This window comes from Haliotis rufescens, unplaced genomic scaffold, assembly GCF_023055435.1.
Source record: "Haliotis rufescens isolate VD_foot unplaced genomic scaffold, xgHalRufe1.0.p SCAF_2, whole genome shotgun sequence".
NCBI lineage: Eukaryota > Metazoa > Mollusca > Gastropoda > Lepetellida > Haliotidae > Haliotis > Haliotis rufescens.
This window is the reverse complement of record NW_025963890.1, coordinates 46670481-46695634: the sequence shown is the minus strand read 5'-3', so window position 1 is coordinate 46695634 and position 25154 is coordinate 46670481. Positions and strand designations below refer to the sequence as shown.

Below are 25154 nucleotides of genomic sequence, written 5' to 3'. Positions count from 1 at the left end.
TGAAAGAAATCAAGCGATATCTACATTGTAGATATCGCTGCAATGAAATTGCATCATAATGCTTTGCAGACTATTGCTACGTCATTGTTACCTTAATCGAATGACATCACTAATGGCTCTGCTACTGAAGCTGTTAGCAGTATTTTTTACACTTAAGACACTTCATATAAATGTCTTCAAACTGAAAAAGTTGGAAGAACGATGTTTGATGATAAATAAAATCTCAAACTCGTGTGATTTGATATCAAATCGTGTTGATATATTTGATATCAAAAGACACTCGGGTGAGATTCTCTATTTACTTGTTTACAAATCCAGCTTCACACATTCTGTGAAATAAATATGTTAAAAACACATACTACCAAGATGTGAGTAGTTCCACCTGAAATAACTAATCGAGACTCCGTCCATACATGTTTGTTTGTTTGATGTTTAACGTCGCACTCAGCCTATCCAGCTATATGACGGCGGTCTGTAAATCATCGAGTCTGGACCAGACAATCCAGTGATTGAGCATCGATCCACGCAATTGGGAAACGATGACATGCATCAACTAAGTCAGCGAGCCTGACCACCCGATCCGGTCAGTCGCCTCTTACGACAACAAAGTCGCCTGTTACGACAACAAAGTCGCCTTTTACGGCAAGCATGGGTTGCTGATGACCTATTCTAACCCGGATCTTCACGGGTCTAAATCGGACTGACCATATCCCCCAAATGTGTCACAACACTGCAATTGAGGCTGTTCGTCCATTGTCATGGATATGTATTTGTGTTAATTCTGCCCATGGTGTATGTGATGGATGTATTATTCATGGCCCGTGCCACCCACTTCAAGCACTGGCTATAATTCTGGACATAAAGAGGGGAATCAGTTAATGAATTGTCACACAGACAAATTTTCTGTTATTATTTCATGCATTATTCATGGTTCTCATGTCAATATTGCCATCACCCTATCAGCTTCCGAGACTTAATCACATGCTCACGAATCAAGGCGGAGTGACGAATACTCTGGGGCTCCCTCCAAACAAACACAGATAAAAAACAAAAAAACAACAACAACAAAACAACAACAACAAAAACAAAAAACAAAAACAAAAAACAACACAGATCCCACATGTCTTCGAAATATTAAAGTTCCCAAAAACGTCATATTTTCTCCTATCTTTTATAGATAATATTGACTTTAAAACATATTGCTGAACGACATATCATTTTTAACGCTTGACACATAATGCCGACCTTAGCACATTTAACACATTATGCTTATCAACTAGAACTTGTGAATGAAGGCCGGTATATCAACGCCGACTGAGATCGAATTTTAGTAAACAAATTATTGAGTAATATACACAAAATATGTTGTTTAGTCGTATTTTATAAAGACAAAACTCTTATTTAAAAATAATATAAAATGTGACGTATTTTTGAACTATGATAGTAGTACCGATTGCTGTATCTATAGATGATGGTGTTAAATTCCACGTTAAAAAGGATGACAGTGTGCCACGTTTTATATAAGTACTTTCTAGTTTCCGTTGGTGTAATTATTTCTGTCTCCGTATGGTACTCTAACTGTAGTAGGGGCGGCCGGGTAGTCTAGTGGTTAAAGCGTTCGCTCGTCACGCCGAAGACCCAGGTTCGATTCCCGACATGGGTACAATGTGTGAAGCCCATTTCTGGTGTCCCCCGCCGTGATATTGCTGGAATATTGCTGAAAGCGGCGTAAAACCACACTCAATCTTTCACTGTAAACTATAAGAAGGTTTACTAACATGCCGGGACGTTTGGGTAGGCCAGTGGTTTAAGCGTTGGCTCGTAGCGTCGACAGACTCTTGTCTAAGAACCTACCTTGGTACAGTTTATTAAGCTCCATCTTGGAAAGCTTTGCCGCTTCTTGACAGAACTATTGCTGGAAGCGACGTAAGAAAATGTACCTTTCATAAATGTGAATGAAACATGTTCACACATGCGTATTTTGACTCCACTCTTTATTTTACACCACTCTATATTTACACAATGCTATATTTGCACAATATTAACCAGACCCTATATTTACAACCTTCTATATCCACAACACTATATTTACACTACTCTATATTTACACAATGCTATATTTGAACAATATTTACAAGACCCTATATTTACAACCTTCTATATCCACAACACTATATTTACACCACTCTATATTTACACAATGCTATATTTGAACAATATTTACAAGACCCTATATTTACAACCTTCTATATCCACAACACTATATTTACACCACTCTATATTTACACAATGCTATATTTGAACAATATTTACAAGACCCTATATTTACAACCTTCTATATCAAAAACACTATATTTACAACATTCTATATTTGCTACAAGCTATATTTACATAAATCTATATTTACAATATCTCTCAGTTGGACATTATTTTATTCAATTGTTATACAATGTTGTTTCTATGCTGTTTAAAAATATGAATTGTGTTACGCGTCGATTCCCAAATTAAAACAATATGTGAACCCGGAAACCTGTTTCTGAAGGAAATAATTGTGAAACCACCAAACAACCAACAAATTGTGTACAATCAACAATTGCAATGCACAGTTAAATAGGTTCCAAAATCAATACAAATTACTGCACAGCAATTACAATGGCAGTACACAATAGAGTGTTAGTACAATATTCAGTGGCAGTGTAAAATGTGAGAGAAGTGGAAATGACAATGATACGAATAATAATAATCACCTCGTCGAAACAGTGTCACAAGAACATCACAGAATCCACGTTTATATCACGCTTGACATTCCCCCATGCCATTCCGGAAGTTTACAGATAATTCGAGCATCTAAATATAACTTCCTCACCACTGTTTACATGAAATAGTACTACATTCCTGACAACTAATCATTGTCCAAGTACAATGTAATGAACTTCTACTGAATCTCAACAGAAACAATCTAATACAGTTGCAATCATTGTATTACAATAATTTACACTAGCATATAACAAATGAATGACGTTTTTGTTTATTTTGTATGATTGATAGAGATGCTTTGCCCACCTGACAAATCAGGAAATAATTTGTCTTTAATTTTATCGTTTACCAGTTTTGTAATGTACATAGAGAATCTCACCCGAGTGTTTTTTTTTTATAAAAGTGGGAAAACTCCGAGGCTTGCCGAGGATTTTTTTCCACTTTCATCAACGAGTGTTGATATATTTGATATCAAAAGACACGAGGGTGGGATTTTATTTATCATCCAATATCATTCTTCCAACTTTTTCAGTTTGTAGAATTTTATAAGCAGTGTCTTAAGTGTAAAAATTACTGATAACAGCTTTAGGAGCACAGCCATTAGTGATGTCATTTGATTGTGACGTCATGGTAACCAATGACGTCACAATGATCTGCAAAGCATTGTGATGCAATTTCATTGCAGAGATATCTACAGTATAGATATGGCTTGATCTCACCCAAGCGATATCACCTGTTGGAGCAAGTTTTGGATGACAATGTATATTACATATCTGATCAGGCAACACGGTTATGCTTTTCTTGAGCTATGTGACAGCCCCGGATACCGGCCACCGGCCAATCGTCCCTCTACGCCATTTCTCTTTCAACAGTCCAGGACTAACTGTGCGCATGCTCAGTCTCTTCACTCTGATGTGTTTGAGACGTAATTGCTTTTTCCAATTGGATCATTTCAGGGGTTTGCGGCACAGCTATAGCTGAGACAATTCTTAAGCAAACCCCGGGTTACTGTCCAATTTCTATACCCCTTTATATCTGACGCAGCGATCTGGTAAAAGTACGAGGCCATCCTCTTAACCATGTTTTCATTGCGTAGGAACAAGTTTAAAAAAGTTTAATTCACTTTGGCAAGATTTCTGTTTGCCTCCCAGGTATCTAAAAAGCATAGTCATGCTGCTGCTTCCTATGGCTTGTCTAGGCCAGTAATGGCCACATAGTGCCTTCAGGCATACATGAACAATGTATTGTGAATAATTGTGGGTATGAGCAAGATATTAGTACTGTTACATCAGCAACGTTATAGCCTGAGTACAATTGACGTTACTTGGAATCACAACCAGTGATAACTGGCAAATACGAACTGTCACCTGTCACCTGACAACTTGCAAATGCCAACTGTCAACTGATCAACTAACAAATACTAACTTCACCTGACAACTGAAAAAATACCAACTTCATCTGACAACTGACAAATACCAACTGTCATCTGTCAACTAACAACTGGCAAAAGACAACTGTCAACTGAAAACTGACAAATACCAACTGATAACTGTCAAATACGAACTGTCAACTGACAACTGGCAAATACAAACTGTTAACTGATAACTGACAAATACCAACTTTACCTTACAACTGACAATTACCAACTGTTAACTGATAACTGACAAATACCAACTGTTAACCGATAACTGACAAATACCAACATCACCTTACAACTGACAGTTGCCAACTGTCAACTGACAACTGGCAATTACCAACTGTCAACTGACAACTGACAAATACCAACTGTCAACTGACAACTTGCAATTACCAACTGTCAACTGACAACTGACAAATATCAACTGTCAATCGTTAGCTGGCAAATACCAACAGTCAAGTGACAACTGACAAATGCCAACTGCCAACTGTCAACTGACAACTGACAAATACCAACTGTCAACTGACAGCTGGCAATTACCAACTGTCAACTGACAACTGACAAATATCAACTGTCAATCGCTAGCTGGCAAATACCAACAGTCAGTGACAACTGGCGAATGTCAACTGTCAACTGTTGATCGTCAATTATCAAATACCAACTGAAAACTGACAGCTAAAACTGTCACCAGGACGCAAGGTTTTCTGATCACGTGATCATATGTAGATCATATAAGGTGTGAAATTTGTTTTTGTGTAAATAACGCAATATCTCCATTTATTGCAGACGTGTTGGAGATGGGTATAAAATGAATATCATTGCATGCTATTAGGGCTTCGGTATAACATTAAATGACGTGAAAATGTGAGGCACGTAGGACTTTCATGGCAATATGTGATGTTATAACATCTGACCAAACCGTTTTTCTCCAGATCAATGTAATTGCAAAATACTCTGTTTTCTTAACAAAAACCCTTTCTTTGACTGTATTCATCAGAACACAGGAAATGTGCATTTATTTGAAAGCCTGAATTCACGGTAACTATTCTGTTGCTATGGTAACACCAGAAATACCGAATTAAGGAAAGGTTTTGAAGATTGACTTTATAACAAACCGTGACATGAACATCCGGGCTTTATTCATAGCAAGACCAACTTGAGATCAGAGATTGAGATGGCGGTCTACCCTCTTACTCATAATGCGCAGCATCCTATACATAATACATGAGCATACCACACTCGGTGATTAGTGAGCTCCGCGACAACAAGCTCTATCATCCTATTTAAGGATTCTAAATAAAAATCAACGTTATTTGAATAAGTACCATTTACACCCGTTAAACCGGTCGGTTGCGCTCTCAGTGGAATCGTATAGACTGGCATATTTCCGGATAAACGAATCATAGGTAAATGGCATTTTGCTCTTGTCATTATATACGCGTTCCAAATGGCTTGCACGTGGGGTATCCGCGTGACAATTGATCCCTTTTAAATTTGAAACGCGAACGACAGAATTAACCAGTCTCGATAACCTGTGTTGGTCGTGAGAGCCGATCCGCGCGACGAAGTGTATCGGATGGCCAGGCTCGGGGACTTGGTTGACATGGTTTCATACCACCCCGACGACATGGGTCGTTGCTCATACTATCAGTCATTGGATTGTTTTGCCCAGGCTTGAATATTTACAGGCCGCCGTCATATAGGTTAAATATTGTATATATCAAACAAATAAAAATAGCCATTGTCTGGAATCGGAGTGTGAAGTCTAGCTGGGGGCGCTGTTCTTGAACAAGGAAAAACTCTATTGAGTGAGTGAGTGAGTGAGAATGGTGTTACGCTGCTCTTAGCAATATTCCAGCAATATCACGGCGGGGGGCACCAGAAATAGGTTTCACAAATTGTACCTATGTGGGAATCGAACCCGGGCCTTCGGCGTGACGAGCGAACGCTTTAACCACTAGGCTATCCAATCACCCCTTTCTATATAATGAATTCCGACAGGAAGTCAACGTAAATCAATTGAGTATGCATAGATGTGCCATTGGATGCTTGGTCAACAAATAATGTTAACTTTCTTGCATAACCATCACTCCATTAAGGAAAACATGTTCCTCTTAGTCTGAGTTTTTTTACAGAGTGTCAGTATATATCACGGCGTGTCAAGTTAAGGTGGGGGGAGGAAAGCCTGAAGTGATGCAGGTCCTAGACGTTTATCATTTTCGTGAAACCCACGAGCACAGGTATGGTCATGACAAACCTTGATACATAATCTTGGCGAACCGGGATTCGAACGCACAGTCATAGGTTCCTGGTGTGCCCAAGGGACACAACTCTGCACAGCGAATTGCGGCGCCTTAGACGACCGATCCACCCTGCCCCGTCCACTTATTGTGATAACATTTGACCTTTCCGCTATGACAAATAGGAGACAATTTCAAAACATTGGGAATTATTTCATAGAAACCTTTCCTTAAGAATGCTTCTCGCAGACACTCCAGCTAAAGCTGAGGTCACATATCGGCCTCTGCGCACGCAACCGGAGATGGAGATATGAGTACACAAACAATGACAGCTACGGCAGTTAAACTGCGGTTAAACCCTTCCGGTTGTATAATGATAGCCCGGATGTTAACTGGTTGAGACTGATTGGGCACAGCAAATCCCATCAGAACGATGCGTCCATGATTTTGCCTCCTGTCGACTTATGATGGCGGCAAAGACAAAACAGCATCTCCAGCAGCTGAGTTCCACGCAGCATCACGATGGAGGTAGATTAGGCCTTTCTTCCTCCCAGAGAGGGGACAGTCGTGCGTGTGACAGCGAAAGGAATCTCTGTTTCCGTTACTGGTTTAATTATACTGTTTGCCGTAACATATTGATCGACCACGTGACAGACTAACCTCGTCGAGAGCAGAGAACAGATTGAACTTTCAGTTTTGAGAGATTTGCTCTCCCATCAGATGACGATTAAAGAAGGTGTATTTGTGCTTCTATTAGGAAGTCAATTTAATCCGTTGTGGTGCAATGGCGGATATGCCAGGCTCTCCACTGTCATTTAGAAACTTGTCCGTCCCATAGATTGGGCTCATCGCATAACACACGCATCAATATTTCATTTCGCCAACTATTGAAAACTCTCATTTCACGAAAAAAACTGAAATGTTGCGTCTTTTGAAACACATCCTTGCTGAAAAAGCTGCACAAGGTTGAGAGTATCGATTACAGATGTACCTGGGCTTACAAGTGATCAGGTTGTGCAAACCGATAACTAAATTGCGACACAGTCTGGCCAATCTTTCTAGAGAGCTAGTTCTCTACACGGCTAGTCATTTATATCATGACCTCTATTTGGATAGTCCTCTTTAGAACTAGTCCCCAATACGGGCAGTCTTTTACAATACTAGTCTCCATAAGCCTGTTACTCTGTATGACTTGTCTCCTATACGGCTAGTCTCTTCAGGACTAGTCTCCTATACCGCGGCGCCAAGTCCTCTTCAGGACTAGTCTCTTATACCGCGGCGCCAAGTCCTCTTCAGGACTAGTCTCCTATACCGGGGCGCCAAGTTCTCTACAGTACTAGTCTCCTATACCGGGGCGCCAAGTTCTCTTCAGGACTAGTCTCCTATACCGGGACGCCAAGTCCTCTTCAGGACTAGTCTCCTATACCGCGGCGCCAAGTCCTCTTCAGGACTAGTCTACTATACCGCGGCACCAAGTCCTCAATGTTTCTAGTACTCTAAACGCCAAGTCCTTCGTGTTACTAGTCCCCTAGACGTCTAGCATGCCTTCATTATTAGTCCTCTTAATGGCTAGTCTATATATTACTTGTCTATATGGATCATCCCAAAGGTACTAGTCCTCTTTACGGATAGTCATCTCTTAATTAATAGTCCTCTTCATCACGACACTCTTTTGCTAGTCGTCAATTGGACTATCCTCTACATATAACCTGTCTACATTATTATCTTATAAAACATAACTGGTCCTTCTACATTACTAGTCCTTTGATTTGGTTTGGTTTGTTGGTTTGTTGTTTAACGCCGCACTCAGCAATATTCCAGCTATATGACGGCGGTCTGTAAATAATCGAGTCTGGACCAGACAATCCAGACAATTGTGTCTGAGTAGGGTATCTAACTGCTGCATGATATGTCAGTGGAATAGCATTGGCATTAATCAAGACCAATACAAGCAGAAACACGAATGCACGAATACGCGCACGCGCACGCGCACACACACACACGTGCTCCGGATTCACTTGATCCTCTCCCCCAAGGCCGCACCATGTTGCGCTAATACCCTCACTAGGCTTATGGGAAAGTTAATTGATAACAACTTTTTTATTTACTGTTAAGGCGACGTTTCGGTCCAGATCCTTATACCTTTGTCAAACAAGGCTGTCTTGTGGGGTTTTATTTATTTGGAGTGAAGGCAGTGAGGTTCTGCGCCATCTTGTGACCGTCTCCGTGGTCTAGTGGTAGAGCGTCCGCCGGAGAGCGGAAGGTCCGGGGTTTTATCCCCGGCCGCGTCATACCAGAAGACGTTAAAAGATGGTACTTGTTGTTACCCTGTCTGTCGCTCGGCATTAAGGGGCTAAAACAAGGACTGGTCGGCTCGGAGTCAGTACACTGTGTCTGAGTGGGGTATTCATGTTAAACTGCGGCATAGTAAATCAGTGTGCTAGCACTATAAATTGGCATCAGTCCAGACTAGTACAAGCAGCCACACAAACACACACACGTACATGCACGTCGCTATATAAGTGCAATAATCTTGGACGCGACGTTAAACCCCATTTCACCCCACCTTTCGCCATCTTGTACAGTTAACTGTTCTGCCGTGGAGAGAGTAGATTGCAACGTTTTCCTCTTAGATGGAAACCTTTAGTGGATGACGCTGACACAGTCATGATGTCACATGTCGCGTGTGGGATTCGACCCGCGTTCATCGACCAAGGCAGCCAAGGGCGCAACTAACGATTGGAAGCAACTGCAACTACAAAGCCTGCGATAGGTCGGGTAGCCTAGTGGTTAAAGCGTTCGCTCGTCACGCCGAAAACCCGGGTTCGATTCCCGACATGGGTACAATGTGTGAAGCCCATTTCTGGTGTCCCCCGCCGTGATATTGCTGGGATATTGCTAAAAGCGGCGTAAAACCATACTCACTCATACATACGATCCTGGTAAGAATAGGTCTTCAGCAACCAATGCTTGTCGTAACAGGCAACTATGCTTGTCGCAAGAGGCGACTAACGGGATCAGTCAGGCTCGCTGACTTGGTTGATGCATGTCATCGATCCCAATTGCGTGGATTGATGCTCATGATATCAATCATTGGATTGTCGGGTCCAGACTTGATTATTTACAGACCGCCGTCATATAGCTGGAGTATTGCTGACTGCGGCGTTAAACATCAAACAAACAAACACACCAAAACAAAAACAAATACAAAACAGTAGCCGGATGACAACATTCCTTGCTAACGCATGTTGTTGTGAACACGTTGGAGGTTACGTGGACGGTCCAGGTGTTTAGAGCAATGTAACGGTAAACCTGATTAGACCGAGGAGGTAGTCTCCTTTAATACCGGTATCAGTGGATGTCGACTTGGCTTTTACATCGTCTGGCATGCATGCTGTGATATGACACCCCTTCATTAAGCCCCTCAACATGTATTAAAGGGTTGGAAACACTCGGCCCCGTCATCGATTGTTACCGTAAACCATGTCATCAACCTCTCCCAACCTGTCATTAGCGCCACCTAGTGTGGAGCTGTTGCGTTATCACTGTGGTAGAGCTTCCTTCCTTCGCTCCACTTCGCAGCTTCTGGGAAAGTACGACACACTTGTTCCTATAGAATATTGATGTTATTCACTGTATGGCGTAAATTTGCCATCAGCTACGCGCACACATGGCCATAGTAAATACACAGCTTGCGTTCGGCTGCAGGGGTTGTCAACCGTGCAGCATGACCATACGCTGCGTTCACGGCCTATTATTGCATGGCTGGTGGGAGTTAGCGTCGGAAAAAAGGAAACGGACTTGGCAGATATGGTAATTTTTGTACGTATTTCGCGAACCCAGACCCCAGTCATGAATAGATTCAGAAGAACTTGATTGATGAACACCAGTGTTTTGCGGTGATTGAAACTAGCATGCAACGACAGCACTATGTAACTGGCAGGTGCTGGAACTTATTGGGGACTTGAAGGGGATGAGAGGGTATAGATTCTGCAGATGATGAATGGTAGGTTTAAAGAGCAGGGGCCGTTGTGTTGTGTTTACGCACTAGTCTGTGTGTCAGGTGTGTATAGAGTGTGTTAACATGCTCTTTTGTGTGTCGTCGTGCCTGTCTGTTGTGTGGAGATTATATTCACATTGTCAGTGTACAAATAATGTTAAATGTCTCAATGGTAACAGGGCGTCATATGTGTTTGTGTCTATGTCTGTCTGGCAGTCTGTGTATGTATCTGTTCGTGGCTCTGATCATGTCTGTCTGTCTGTTTGTCTGTCGGTCTGTCTGGGAGTCTGGGCGTGTGTTTGGTCGTTGCTATGATAGTATATGTCTGGCCGTGTCTGTGAAAACTGTATGTCTGTGAGTCTGTGTTGGGCCTTGTCTCTGATCATGTCTGTCTGAATGGGCGTGACTCTGACGATGTCTGTCTGAATGGTCAACACTCTGACGATGTCTGTCTGAATGGTCGTGACTCTGACGATGTCTGTCTGAATGGTCGTGACTCTGACGATGTCTGTCTGAATGGTCAACACTCTGACGATGTCTGTCTGAATGGTCAACACTCTGACGATGTCTGTCTGAATGGTCGTGACTCTTACGATGTCTGTCTGAATAATCGTGAGTCTGACGATGTCTGTCTGAATGGTCGTGGCTCTAATTATGTCTGTCTGAATGGTCGTTATTCTGACGATGTCTGTCTGAATGGTCGTGAGTCTGACGATGTCTGTTTGAATGGTCGTGACTCTGACGATGTCTGTCTGAATGGTCGTGAGTCTGACGATGTCTGTCTGAATGGTCGTGACTCTGACGATGTCTGTCTGAATGGTCGTGACTCTGACGATGTCTGTCTGAATGGTCAACACTCTGACGATGTCTGTCTGAATGGTCGTGACTCTGACGATGTCTGTCTGAATGGTCGTGACTCTGACGATGTCTGTCTGAATGGTCGTGACTCTGACGATGTCTGTCTGAATGGTCAACACTCTGACGATGTCTGTCTGAATGGTCGTGACTCTGACGATGTCTGTCTGAATGGTCGTGACTCTGACGATGTCTGTCTGAATGGTCAACACTCTGACGATGTCTGTCTGAATGGTCAACACTCTGACGATGTCTGTCTGAATGGTCGTGACTCTTACGATGTCTGTCTGAATAATCGTGAGTCTGACGATGTCTGTCTGAATGGTCGTGGCTCTAATTATGTCTGTCTGAATGGTCGTTATTCTGACGATGTCTGTCTGAATGGTCGTGAGTCTGACGATGTCTGTTTGAATGGTCGTGACTCTGACGATGTCTGTCTGAATGGTCAACACTCTGACGATGTCTGTCTGAATGGTCGTGACTCTTACGATGTCTGTCTGAATAATCGTGAGTCTGACGATGTCTGTCTGAATGGTCGTGGCTCTAATTATGTCTGTCTGAATGGTCGTTATTCTGACGATGTCTGCCTGAATGGTCCACACTCTGACGATGTCTGTCTGAATGGTCGTGACTCTAACGATGTCTGCCTGAATGGTCGTGACTCTTACGATGTCTGTCTGAATGGTCGTGACTCTGACGATGTCTGCCTGAATGGTCGTGACTCTTACGATGTCTGCCTAAATGGTCGTGACTCTAATTATGTCTGTCTGAATATTCGTTATTGTGACGATGTCTGTCTGAATGGTCGCGAGTCTGACGATGTCTGTTTGAATGGTCGTGACTCTGACGATGTCTGTCTAAATGGTCGTGACTCTAATTATGTCTGTCTGAATGGTCAACACTCTGACGATGTCTGTCTGAATGGTCAACACTCTGACGATGTCTGTCTGAATGGTCGTGACTCTTACGATGTCTGTCTGAATAATCGTGAGTCTGACGATGTCTGTCTGAATGGTCGTGGCTCTAATTATGTCTGTCTGAATGGTCGTTATTCTGACGATGTCTGTCTGAATGGTCGTGAGTCTGACGATGTCTGTTTGAATGGTCGTGACTCTGACGATGTCTGTCTGAATGGTCGTGAGTCTGACGATGTCTGTCTGAATGGTCGTGACTCTGACGATGTCTGTCTGAATGGTCGTGACTCTGACGATGTCTGTCTGAATGGTCAACACTCTGACGATGTCTGTCTGAATGGTCGTGACTCTGACGATGTCTGTCTGAATGGTCGTGACTCTGACGATGTCTGTCTGAATGGTCGTGACTCTGACGATGTCTGTCTGAATGGTCAACACTCTGACGATGTCTGTCTGAATGGTCGTGACTCTGACGATGTCTGTCTGAATGGTCGTGACTCTGACGATGTCTGTCTGAATGGTCAACACTCTGACGATGTCTGTCTGAATGGTCAACACTCTGACGATGTCTGTCTGAATGGTCGTGACTCTTACGATGTCTGTCTGAATAATCGTGAGTCTGACGATGTCTGTCTGAATGGTCGTGGCTCTAATTATGTCTGTCTGAATGGTCGTTATTCTGACGATGTCTGTCTGAATGGTCGTGAGTCTGACGATGTCTGTTTGAATGGTCGTGACTCTGACGATGTCTGTCTGAATGGTCAACACTCTGACGATGTCTGTCTGAATGGTCGTGACTCTTACGATGTCTGTCTGAATAATCGTGAGTCTGACGATGTCTGTCTGAATGGTCGTGGCTCTAATTATGTCTGTCTGAATGGTCGTTATTCTGACGATGTCTGCCTGAATGGTCCACACTCTGACGATGTCTGTCTGAATGGTCGTGACTCTAACGATGTCTGCCTGAATGGTCGTGACTCTTACGATGTCTGTCTGAATGGTCGTGACTCTGACGATGTCTGCCTGAATGGTCGTGACTCTTACGATGTCTGCCTAAATGGTCGTGACTCTAATTATGTCTGTCTGAATATTCGTTATTGTGACGATGTCTGTCTGAATGGTCGCGAGTCTGACGATGTCTGTTTGAATGGTCGTGACTCTGACGATGTCTGTCTAAATGGTCGTGACTCTAATTATGTCTGTCTGAATGGTCAACACTCTGACGATGTCTGTCTGAATGGTCAACACTCTGACGATGTCTGTCTGAATGGTCGTGACTCTAATTATGTCTGTCTGAATGGTCGTTATTCTGACGATGTCTGTCTGAATGGTCGTGACTCTGACGATGTCTGTCTGAATGGTCGTGACTCTGACGATGTCTGCCTGAATGGTCGTGACTCTGACGATGTCTGCCTGAATGGTCGTGACTCTTACGATGTCTGTCTGAATGGTCGTGACTCTTACGATGTCTGCCTGAATGGTCGTGACTCTTACGATGTCTGCCTAAATGGTCGTGACTCTAATTATGTCTGTCTGAATAGTCGTTATTGTGACGATGTCTGTCTGAATGGTCGCGAGTCTGACGATGTCTGTTTGAATGGTCGTGACTCTGACGATGTCTGTCTAAATGGTCGTGACTCTAATTATGTCTGTCTGAATGGTCAACACTCTGACGATGTCTGTCTGAATGGTCAACACTCTGACGATGTCTGTCTGAATGGTCAACACTCTGACGATGTCTGTCTGAATGGTCAACACTCTGACGATGTCTGTCTGAATGGTCGTGACTCTAATTATGTCTGTCTGAATGGTCGTTATTCTGACGATGTCTGTCTGAATGGTCGTGACTCTGACGATGTCTGTCTGAATGGTCGTGACTCTGACAATGTCTGTCTGAATGGTCGTGACTCTGACGATGTCTGTGTGAATCGTCGTGACTCTAACGATGTCTGTCTGAATGGTCGTTATTCTGACGATGTCTGTCTGAATGGTCGTGACTCTGACGATGTCTGTCTGAATCGTCGTGACTCTAACGATGTCTGTCTGAATGGTCGTGACTCTCACGATCTGAATGGTCGACACTCTGACGATGTCTGTCTGAATGGTCGTGACTGACGATGTCTGTCTGAATGGTCGTGACTCTGACGATGTCTGTCTGAATGGGCGTGACTGATGCTGTCTGCCTGTATGGTCGCGACCATGTCTGCCTGTGCGTCTCGTTAGTGGCAATATCTGAAAATCTCAGATAATATTTTTTAATATCAACCGTGGATATTCATTGTAGATAAAATGGATTTGAGAGGTAGCCTGCCTATGTTTAGTCTCAGTTAATCAATGAGCCATTGTAGAACATCTTGTATAGGGTGGGTAATGCGTAATTATCGCCACATGGTTGCCTGCATCCAAGGGAATCTTCGTACCAGTAGCACGGCACTATGTCATGTTATTTGTCACATGATTTGTCAGAGATCCTATGTGGGTGACGAGGCGTCAAAAGTCTTGTCAGACTCCGTGTCGGGTAATCTGTAGGTTAACCGTATTGCATAGTCTATCAACTACTCCGTGTCGGGTAATCTGTAGGCTAACCGTATTGCATAGTCTATCAACTACTCCGTGTCGGGTAATCTGTAGGTTAACCGTATTGCATAATCTATCAACTACTCCGTGTCAGGTAATCTGTAGGTTAACCGTATTGCATAGTCTATCAACTACTCCGTGTCAGGTAATCTGTAGGTTAACCGTATTGCATAATCTATCAACTACTCCGTGTCGGGTAATCTGTAGGCTAACCGTATTGCATAGTCTATCAACTACTCCGTGTCGGGTAATCTGTAGGTTAACCGTATTGCATAATCTATCAACTACTCCGTGTCGGGTAATCTGTAGGTTAACCGTATTGCATAGTCTATCAACTACTCCGTGTCGGGTAATCTGTAGGTTAACCGTATTGCATAGTCTATCAACTACTCCGTGTCGGGTAATCTGTAGGTTAACCGTATTGCATAGTCTATCAACTACTCCGTGTCGGGTAATCTGTAGGTTAACCGTATTGCATAGTCTATCAACTACTCCGTGTCGGGTAATCTGTAGGTTAACCGTATTGCATAATCTATCAACTACTCCGTGTCGGGTAATCTGTAGGTTAACCGTATTGCATAGTCTATCAACTACTCCGTGTCGGGTAATCTGTAGGTTAACCGTATTGCATAGTCTATCAACTACTCCGTGTCGGGTAATCTGTAGGTTAACCGTATTGCATAATCTATCAACTACTCCGTGTCGGGTAATCTGTAGGTTAACCGTATTGCATAGTCTATCAACTACTCCGTGTCGGGTAATCTGTAGGTTAACCGTATTGCATAGTCTATCAACTACTCCGTGTCGGGTAATCTGTAGGTTAACCGTATTGCATAGTCTATCAACTACTCCGTGTCGGGTAATCTGTAGGTTAACCGTATTGCATAGTCTATCAACTACTCCGTGTCGGGTAATCTGTAGGTTAACCGTATTGCATAGTCTATCAACTACTCCGTGTCGGGTAATCTGTAGGTTAACCGTATTGCATAATCTATCAACTACTCCGTGTCGGGTAATCTGTAGGTTAACCGTATTGCATAGTCTATCAACTACTCCGTGTCGGGTAATCTGTAGGTTAACTGTATTGCATAGTCTATCAACTACTCCGTGTCGGGTAATATGTAGGTTAACTGTATTGCATAGCCTATCAACTACTCCGTGTCGGGTAATCTGTAGGTTAACCGTTTTGCATAATCTATCAATAGTTCGTGTCATGCAATCTACCAGTTGCTTCTACCAGATACACTTAATATAATCATATACTCTGACATGCACTCTTGTTAGCATTATGTCAGATACACTTAATATAATCATATACTCTGACATGCACTCTTGTTAGCATCGTGTCAGATACACTTAATATAATCATATACTCTGACATGCACTCTTGTTAGCATTGTGTCAGATACACTTGATTAAATCATATGATCTGACATGCACTCTTGTTAGCATTGTGTCAGATACACTTAATATAATCATATACTCTGACATGTACTCTATATCAGCATTGTGTCAGATACAATTGGTATAATCATATACTCTGACATGCACTCTATATCAGTATTGTGTCAGATACACCATAATCAAAGTCTGTCATTGTTACACTGTACGCATTACACTTGAAGTTACACTGTACACATTACACTTGAAGTCTGCCATTGTTACACTATACACATTACACTTGAAATCTGCCATTGTTACACTGTACACACTACAATTGAAGTCTGCCATTGTTACACTGTACACATTACACTTGAAGTCTGCCATTGTTACACTGTACGCATTACACTTGAAGTCTGCCATTGTTACACTGTACGCAGTACACTTGAAGTCTGCCATTGTTACACTGTACGCATTACACTTGAAGTCTGCCATTGTTACACTGTACGCAGTACACTTGAAGTCTGCCATTGTTAGACTGTACGCATTACACTTGAAGTCTGCCACCGTTACACTGTACGCAGTACACTTGAAGTCTGCCATTGTTACACTGTACGCATTACACTTGAAGTCTGCCACCGTTACACTGTACGCAGTACAGTTGAAGTCTGCCATTGTTACACTGTACGCATTACAGTACGTAAGACAGCAGACCCTGACCGGCCGAACTTGAGGCTTGATTGCAGATGTCAGATGACTGACGGTAACTAACAACCTCTACTTATTGTCTGGTGGTTGGTATTGATCGCTGTTTTCAGCCAGTATTCACCGCGTGTGGCAATATTGATTCATCAAGTTTCCCTTGAAGGTTATATGTACTTACTTCTTTCCAAATTAATTCCTTTCTTTTTACATCTTCCCCGAAGAAGGCTTGAGTTTAAAGTTAATCAACTCATTCAGTGTTATTTGTGTTAGGATACTTAGATGCCATCCTTTCTTTCGCATAGACGATAACAATAAAAATACGAACATTTCAAAAGCAAACAAGGAAAGCTGACATTAAAATATAAACAAAACAAACAAACAAATAAAAAAGCAAACAAACGAATTGATAAAACTGACACTATTGCTATTACAGACGTTGTCGACATATATTTTGCAGCGTAAGCAATGTCATATGTGTAGTTGTCAGTGCAGACATTGTCACAAATATACTTGCAAGTCCAGACATTGTCACACATAGTCTTTGCGATTTCAAACATTGTCACGTGTATGCTTGCAATTTCAAACATTGTCACATATATGCTTGCAATTTCAAACATTGTCACATATATGCTTGCAAGTCCAGACATTGTCACCGATATACTTGCAAGTCCTCACCGATATACTTGCAAGTCCAGACATTGTCACCGATATACTTGCAAGTCCAGACATTGTCACCGATATACTTGCAAGTCCAGACATTGTCATATATATGCCTTCACGTTCAGACATTGTCACCGATATACTTGCAAGTCCAGGCATTCTCACAGATATTCATTCACGTTCAGACTTTGTCACAGATATCCATGCACGTTCAGACATTATCACAGATATACAAGTTCAGACATTAGTGTGGGTTGTGTCTGGTTACCAGCTCGAGAAGTATTGTGTCATGATTGTGTCATGATTTTGTCGTGATTGTTTCATGATTGTGTCATGATTGTGTCGTGATTGTGTCATGATTGTGTCATGATTGTGTCGTGATTGTGTCATGATTGTGTCGTGATTGTGTCATGATTGTGTCATGATCTGCACTCGGCCAAGTCCTTATTAACCCTGCTAGGTTCTTATGACTGACAATGTGTTGCTTTTCATTTGTTATTTACAACCACGACTTATATCCCTGTACAATGGAGACACGTGATCCCTGATTATCTCAAGTACAACCGTTAGTGTGTGTCTAATCAATTTGAAATGGGGGAAACTGATAGCTGTGTGGGTTTCTTGCTGGATGCTACATGGTGTACAACTGATCGGTCTTTGCAATCGAACTCGGTATAATGCTTCCTCCACGTCTGACATTCGTTCACGAATAATCTGTATGAATCCGGCGTGATATATAAATATTTGATGCACGAAAACCACTATCGTTTGTTGACGCAACGAAGAGAGAAGCTTAGGACAAATCTCAAACATGATGGACGAACTGCAGCTAGTGTAATAGAATATTTGCAATGTAGGAATGCTGGAAACAACTGGTGGTGGAGAAGTGGGTTAGAGACTTGGTCGGGTAGGGGTGAACAAGAGACTATATGATCTGTTGTAGTGAACATGAGACGGTTGACGGTGTAGAAGCGGATTAGCGCGTATTCGCGGTGCAGGAGTTGGCTTGAGACTAATGTTGGTATAAGTTTATATCAGAGCAAACTGTCGGTGCAGGAGTGGGCTGGAGACTATTGATGGTGTTAGTGTGGGTTAGAGACTATTGGTGGTGTAAGTCTGGGTTAGAGACTATTGGTGGTGTTAGTGTGGGTTAGAGACTATTGGTGGTGTTAGTGTGGGTTAGAGACTATTGGTGGTGTTAGTGTGGGTTAGAGACTATTGGTAGTGTTAGTGTGGGTTAGAGACTATTGGTAGTGTTAGTGTGGGTTAGAGACTATTGCTGGTGTTAGTGTGTGTTAGAGACTATTGGTGGTGTTAGTGTGGATTAGAGATTTTTGCCGGTGTAGGATTGAGTTTGGGTTTACGCCGCTTTTAGCAATATTCAAGCAATATCATGGCGGGGGACACCAGAAATGAGCTTCGGTGTTGGAGTGGGCTAGAGATTATTGTTGGTGTAGGTGTAGGTAAGAGACTATTGTCGTGGTTGGAGTGGGTTAAAGACTATTGTCGATGTTGGAGTGGGTTAGAGACTATTGTCGGTGTAGGAGTGGGTTAGAGACTATTGTCTCTCTTGGTGTAGGCGAGAGATTATTGTCGGTGTTTGAGTAGGTTAAAGACTATTTTTGGTGTAGGTGTAGGTTAGAGATTATTGTTGCATTCTTGACCAACTCGTGTTATTCCGGGACAAGCCGAATAGCGACTCGTGCCCTGGTTCCGTCTTAGCGCAAACGGGCATACCTAAAACAATTGTCAACTCGTTGCGTAATGGTTCACATATATTTCCCCATATATGATATATATATTTCAGATGCAATTTAAAGCACATCTGGATATGCGGAATTATACAGTATGATTGAACACATTTAACTGTGTCTTGGGTATATTTTTAGATGCAAGACATGTAAAATCAAAAATTATTTCTTAGGGATTCTTTGATAAACAACTTGAAATCAAACGCGCATTCTGATTGGTTAGTCGTATTTTCGCACATAACCTTCATCGATAGGGGGACGAGTCTTCTTGCAGGTTACGGAAAGGGGCGAGTGGTGACGAATGATTATTGTTGGTGTAGGTGTAGGTTAGAGGTTATTGTTGGTGTAGGTGTAGGTTAGAGGTTATTGTTGGTGTAGGTGTAGGTTAGAGGTTATTGTTGGTGTAGGTGTAGGTTAGAGGTTATTGTTGGTGTAGGTGTAGGTTAGAGGTTATTGTTGGTGTAGGTGTAGGTTAGAGGTTATTGTTGGTGTAGGTGTAGGTTAGAGGTTATTGTTGGTGTAGGTGTAGGTCAGAGGTTATTGTTGGTGTAGGTGTAGGTTAGAGGTTATTGTTGGTGTAGGTGTTGGTTAGAGGTTATTGTTGGTGTAGGTGTAGGTTAGAGGTTATTGTTGGTGTAGGTGTAGGTTAGAGGTTATTGTTGGTGTAGGTGTAGGTTAGAGGTTATTGTTGGTGTACGAGTGGGCAAGAGACGTGTCGGTGTTGGAGTGGGCTGAAGACCATAGTGTAGGCGTGTTAGAAAGTAGCTTTGTCTGTGGAACAAATCACCACCACCAGCTACACAACTGTGCAAGGATAGATCATTGTATGAAGCAGACTTCTCTGAGCTGCTGTTATGCGGGATATTGTAGCTGCTAGCGTGACCGTCACCCTGCTGTAATACTGGTAGAAAGGTCATTGACAATTCAATGAAAAAAGACATATTTACTGTGTAAAATACACACCCCAGCCTCGCCAATCGGAAATGAAAACTCCAAAGGTTATCAGAATGCTTTTAATCAGAATGAGGTCAATGAGTTTAATCGACAGGTTGTCCAGTGTCCCAAACCCTGTTTACCTTGAAGTTATGCTCTGCAGTCTTTGTTTGTTTGTTGTTTAACTTTCAGTCAGCAATGTTTCAGCTGCACGGAGTCTGTCTGTAAACAATCGAGTTTGAATAAGACAATCCAGTGATTGACATCTTGAGCATTGTAACGGTGGGATGTGGCGCAATTGGGATTCGCCTGACCAATCGATCTCGTTAGCAGTCTCTTAAGACAAGCATAGGTTGCTGAAGACTGATTCTAACCCGCATCTTCACGGGATGCTCTACAGTGACAATACATTGATGAAGTAGAGTGAACTTCTCAAAATGGAACACCATTCACATCTTTCCAGACTATGCCACTTAAAAGACTGTAAGAATATGTATAGGCTCTAACAACGACAGTCCTCTTGTCCCGAACTTCAGATATCTCGATGTATGTCCGCTCGTTCCCATGACTTGGAGTTAATTTGTGTTACTGTGTTTGTTTTATCGATCGAAGTCCAAATTTAGATACCCCCCAAGGAAATGCATCTAAACATTGGTTTTGATATCCTCTATTGGGTTAAGGTTACATTTTGTAAATTAATTTCCTGGGATGAGCTTGAAAGTCGAAATCAGCTTTTCGCTGTGAATGGTGCTTTTTAAAACATTTACCTGTCCACCAGCAATACAAGATATGAAACTAGCTTCGTAACAATTTCTCAATGTATATCTCTGTAATATCATATATTGAATTGAATAAAAAAATATAAAAAAGAAAAGAAAAAAAGTTTCGTAACAATTGTGATTGAGTTTATTCACGGACCATATACTTGCACATACATATATGCATTAATTGTAACATGGTAAATTTCAAGGAAAAGTCAGACGTTTCAACAGATTTGAACTTGGTTCTGCTAAAATTCAAGCATATCCTTTGATGATTTGAGAATCCACATGACATAAATTCCACTGCAAGACATTCCTTGATTGTATGGAGGATAATGGTTGATATTTGAGGCAGTGATTTGGTGGAACATTTGCAAGATATATCTCTGTTGAAAATTGTCTGTAGCTTTTGAATCCAGTGCAAAAAGAGAAATGTACAAATCCCTTAAGCTTTTGAATTCAAGTCTTACGTCGATACTGATGAGTGGTTTGGGCATATACCTCGATTAGCATAATGTCCACATATGTGGCATTATTTGATATGTCACCAAGTTCTTTGATCAAACAATTAATGTAGTAATACTAATGGTTATGTGATCTGTGGGCTCGCCAGGGGGAGCAACTATAAGCGTGTCATGCAGGACAGCCAGAACTTGGACGACAGCTGTCTGTGACAGACTATTTTTATTCCAATTCTGTTTAATAATATTCTTTTTCACTCTGTGCAATCTACCAATGACAACATCACATAATGACTGATCACACTCTGAAAGACATTCGACTGGATCATGTTCTCGTTATGATCCAGTAGGTTTTACGCTTCGAGAACATCCACAGTGATTTGACAGTTGTGACCCCAATTCATAGCAGGTTGTTAACGATACTTTTGGGCCTATCTCATTGAATGACGAAGGTTGTTATTGTCAACAATATAGATACAAAGTGTTGCACTATGATGCTTCTTGGCAGCTATACGTAGTTTACACCATCTGCTACCAAGTCCGCCTTCTGCAATTCCTTTGATTGGACAAACTACATTTGAAAACAATCGTAATATTGTGTTGGTTGTTTAAACAACCGGAAATGGTTTTAGTTATATCACGGCGTGTCAGCTTAATGAGGGAGAAAAACCCGAAGTGATGCAGGTCTTAGACGCTTAACTGTTATACTGCTTGGTGCGTTTGAAGTACGTGTTATATCCTGCTTAGTGCATACAAAAGTGTCATATTCTGCTTGGTGTGGACGAAACACGTGTTATATTCAATCCGTTTGGTGCATAAGAAACACGTTATTATATTCTGCTTGATGCGTAAGAAACACGTGTTATATTCTGCTTGGTGTGTAAGAAACACGTTTTACATTCTGCTTGGTGTGTAAGAAACACGTGTTATATTCTGCTTGGTGTGTAAGAAACACGTGTTACATTCTGCTTGGTGTGTAAGAAACACGTGTTATATTCTGCTTGGTGCGTTAGAAACACGTGTTATATTCTGCTTGGTGGGTAAGAAACACGTTTTACGTTCTGCTTGGTGTGTAAGAAACACGTGTTATATTCTGCTTGGTGGGTAAGAAACACGTGTTATATTCTGTTTGGTGCATAAGAAACACGTTATTATATTCTGCTTGATGCGTAAGAAACACGTGTTATATTCTGCTTGATGCGTAAGAAACACGTGTTACATTCTGCTTGGTGTGTAAGAAACACGTGTTATATTCTGCTTGGTGTGTAAGAAACACGTTTTACATTCTGCTTGGTGTGTAAGAAACACGTGTTATATTCTGCTTGGTGTGTACGAAACACGTGTTACATTCAGCTTGGTGTGTAAGAAACACGTGTTATATTCTGCTTGGTGGGTAAGAAACACGTGTTACATTCTGCTTGGCGGGTAAGAAACACGTGTTATATTCTGCTTGGTGTGTAAGAAACACGTGTAATATTCTGCTTGGTGCGTTAGAAACACGTGTTATATTCTTCTTGGTGTGTAAGAAACACGTTTTACATTTTGCTTGGTGTGTAAGAAACACGTTTTACATTCTGCTTGGTGTGTAAGAAACACGTGTTATATTCTGCTTGGTGTGTACGAAACACGTGTTACATTCAGCTTGGTGTGTAAGAAACACGTGTTATATTCTGCTTGGTGGGTAAGAAACACGTGTTACATTCTGCTTGGCGGGTAAGAAACACGTGTTATATTCTGCTTGGTGTGTAAGAAACACGTGTTATATTCTGCTTGGTGCGTAAGAAACACGTGTTATATTCTTCTTGGTGTGTAAGAAACACGTTTTACATTTTGCTTGGTGTGTAAGAAACACGTGTTATATTCTGCTTGGTGTGTAAGAAACACGTGTTACATTCTGCTTGGTGTGTAAGAAACACGTGTTATATTCTGCTTGGTGTGTAAGAAACATGTGTTACATTCTGCTTGGTTGGTAAGAAACACGTGTTATATTCTGCTTGGTGGGTAAGAAACACGTGTTATATTCTGCTTGGTGTGTAAGAAACACGTGTTATATTCTGCTTGGTTGGTAAGAAACACGTGTTATATTCTGCTTGGTGGGTAAGAAACACGTGTTATATTCTGCTTGGTGTGTAAGAAACACGTGTTACATTCTGCTTGGTGTGTTAGAAACACGTGTTATATTCTACTTGGTGCGTAAGAAACACGTATTATATTCAACTTGGTGCGTTAGAAACACGTGTTATATTCTATTTGGTGTGTAAGAAAAACTTGTTATATTCTGCTTGGTGCGTTAGAAACACGTGCTATATTCTTGGCGTTTTGGAAGCACGTGTTATAGAACATGTTCAACGCTTAATATAAACTCTGCACACACTTGAAAATATTTGAAATACAATATACAAATACTGCAACCAGTTGAGTAAATTCTACAGCTCATCTTTGGACTAAATACTGTTAGAAATACGGTTATACTGAAACATGTGTATTCTGTTCAGTCGTGAACAATATACTACGTCACTGTGGTTGATGTTGCAGATTCACAGCAGTCTCTACCTGAACCTGCTGCCGTCCAAGACCCACCTGGCCTCGGGCCTTGTCAAGATGATGCAAGTGAACTACTGGTACCGGTTCACCTTCCTCTTGGAATCAGACCTCGCCGACGACGGATTCTATACTGTGCTGAGGGAGAAGACTCAAGAGAAGAAGTGGCATGTGGAGGTGTATAGGATGTCGCCAGCCCGGAACACGAGCAGGCAAATAGAAAACTTCTTGTCATCACTTCGAGGCAATACGTCAAGGATATTTGTGCTTCACACAGGCATTGTGCTTGCCGGGAGGATATTTCGCGCAGCTAGGAAGCTGTCGTTAGGTGAGCAAGAATTCGCATGGATTATTACGGAGAATGCATACACACTGGATGATGACATCATTCGGAGCTACCCGCCCGGAGCTTTAGCTTTCCTTATGAATAACGAGTTCTGCATGAGCGAATTACTCCAGGATAGCATTTCATTCATTGGTACGGCGTTCGAGGAACATACCCATGTAATCAAGGAGCACACTCAGAGACAGAAGCATGGATGCTATCCTAAGCGTATTCCTAAGGAAAGATTTCACCATAACCCTGTATATAGGTAAGTCAACTTAAGGTTAATAGCTAAATGTTATTTTTGTGTAGCTTCCTGGTCATGCAAGGTGGCATGAGTGGTTCAGTCGTCTTCAGAACTGCCAATCGCTGTACAGAGTTGCTTCCCTTGGGAATGCCAGAATCCTATGATTGTGGGTTCGAATCTCGGTTTGCCCCGATTAAGTTTCTAGATTTGTCAGCTCACTTCCCGTGCTCGTGGGTTTCATCAAAGTGGTAAACGTCAGACCTGCATCACTTCGGGCTTTCCTCCCACATAAAGCTGACACGCCGTGATATAACTGGGATACTGTTAAAAGCGGCGTTCTGACAAACTCTCTTCCTCTTTATCATGCGGGGGGCACGGGTGGCACAGTCGTCTAAGGCGCCGCGATTCGCACTGCAGAGTTGCGTCCCTAGGGCACGCCAGAAACCTATGATTGTGGGTTCGAATCCCGGTTCGCCCCGATTATGTTTCTAGGTTTGTTAGCACCATACCCGTGCTCGTGGGTTTCACCGAAGTGGTAAACGTCTGAGACCTGCATCACTTCGGGCTTTCCTCCCACATGAAGCTGACACGCCGTGATATAACTGGAATACTGTTAAAAGCGGCGTTAAA

At 42.1% G+C, this 25154-nt stretch overlaps 1 protein-coding gene across 2 annotated transcripts in view; it reads left to right on the top strand.

The window, feature by feature from the left end:
• The window catches only part of LOC124142194 (glutamate receptor ionotropic, NMDA 3A-like), a 180382-nt gene that overhangs the window by 68961 nt on the left and 86267 nt on the right, over positions 1–25154 (top strand). For both annotated transcript variants that reach the window (XM_048400060.1, XM_048400059.1), the window contains exon 2: positions 23947–24545. In XM_048400060.1, coding sequence (XP_048256017.1) covers positions 23947–24545 — 599 coding nt within the window. The remainder of the gene's footprint in view (positions 1–23946; positions 24546–25154) is intronic.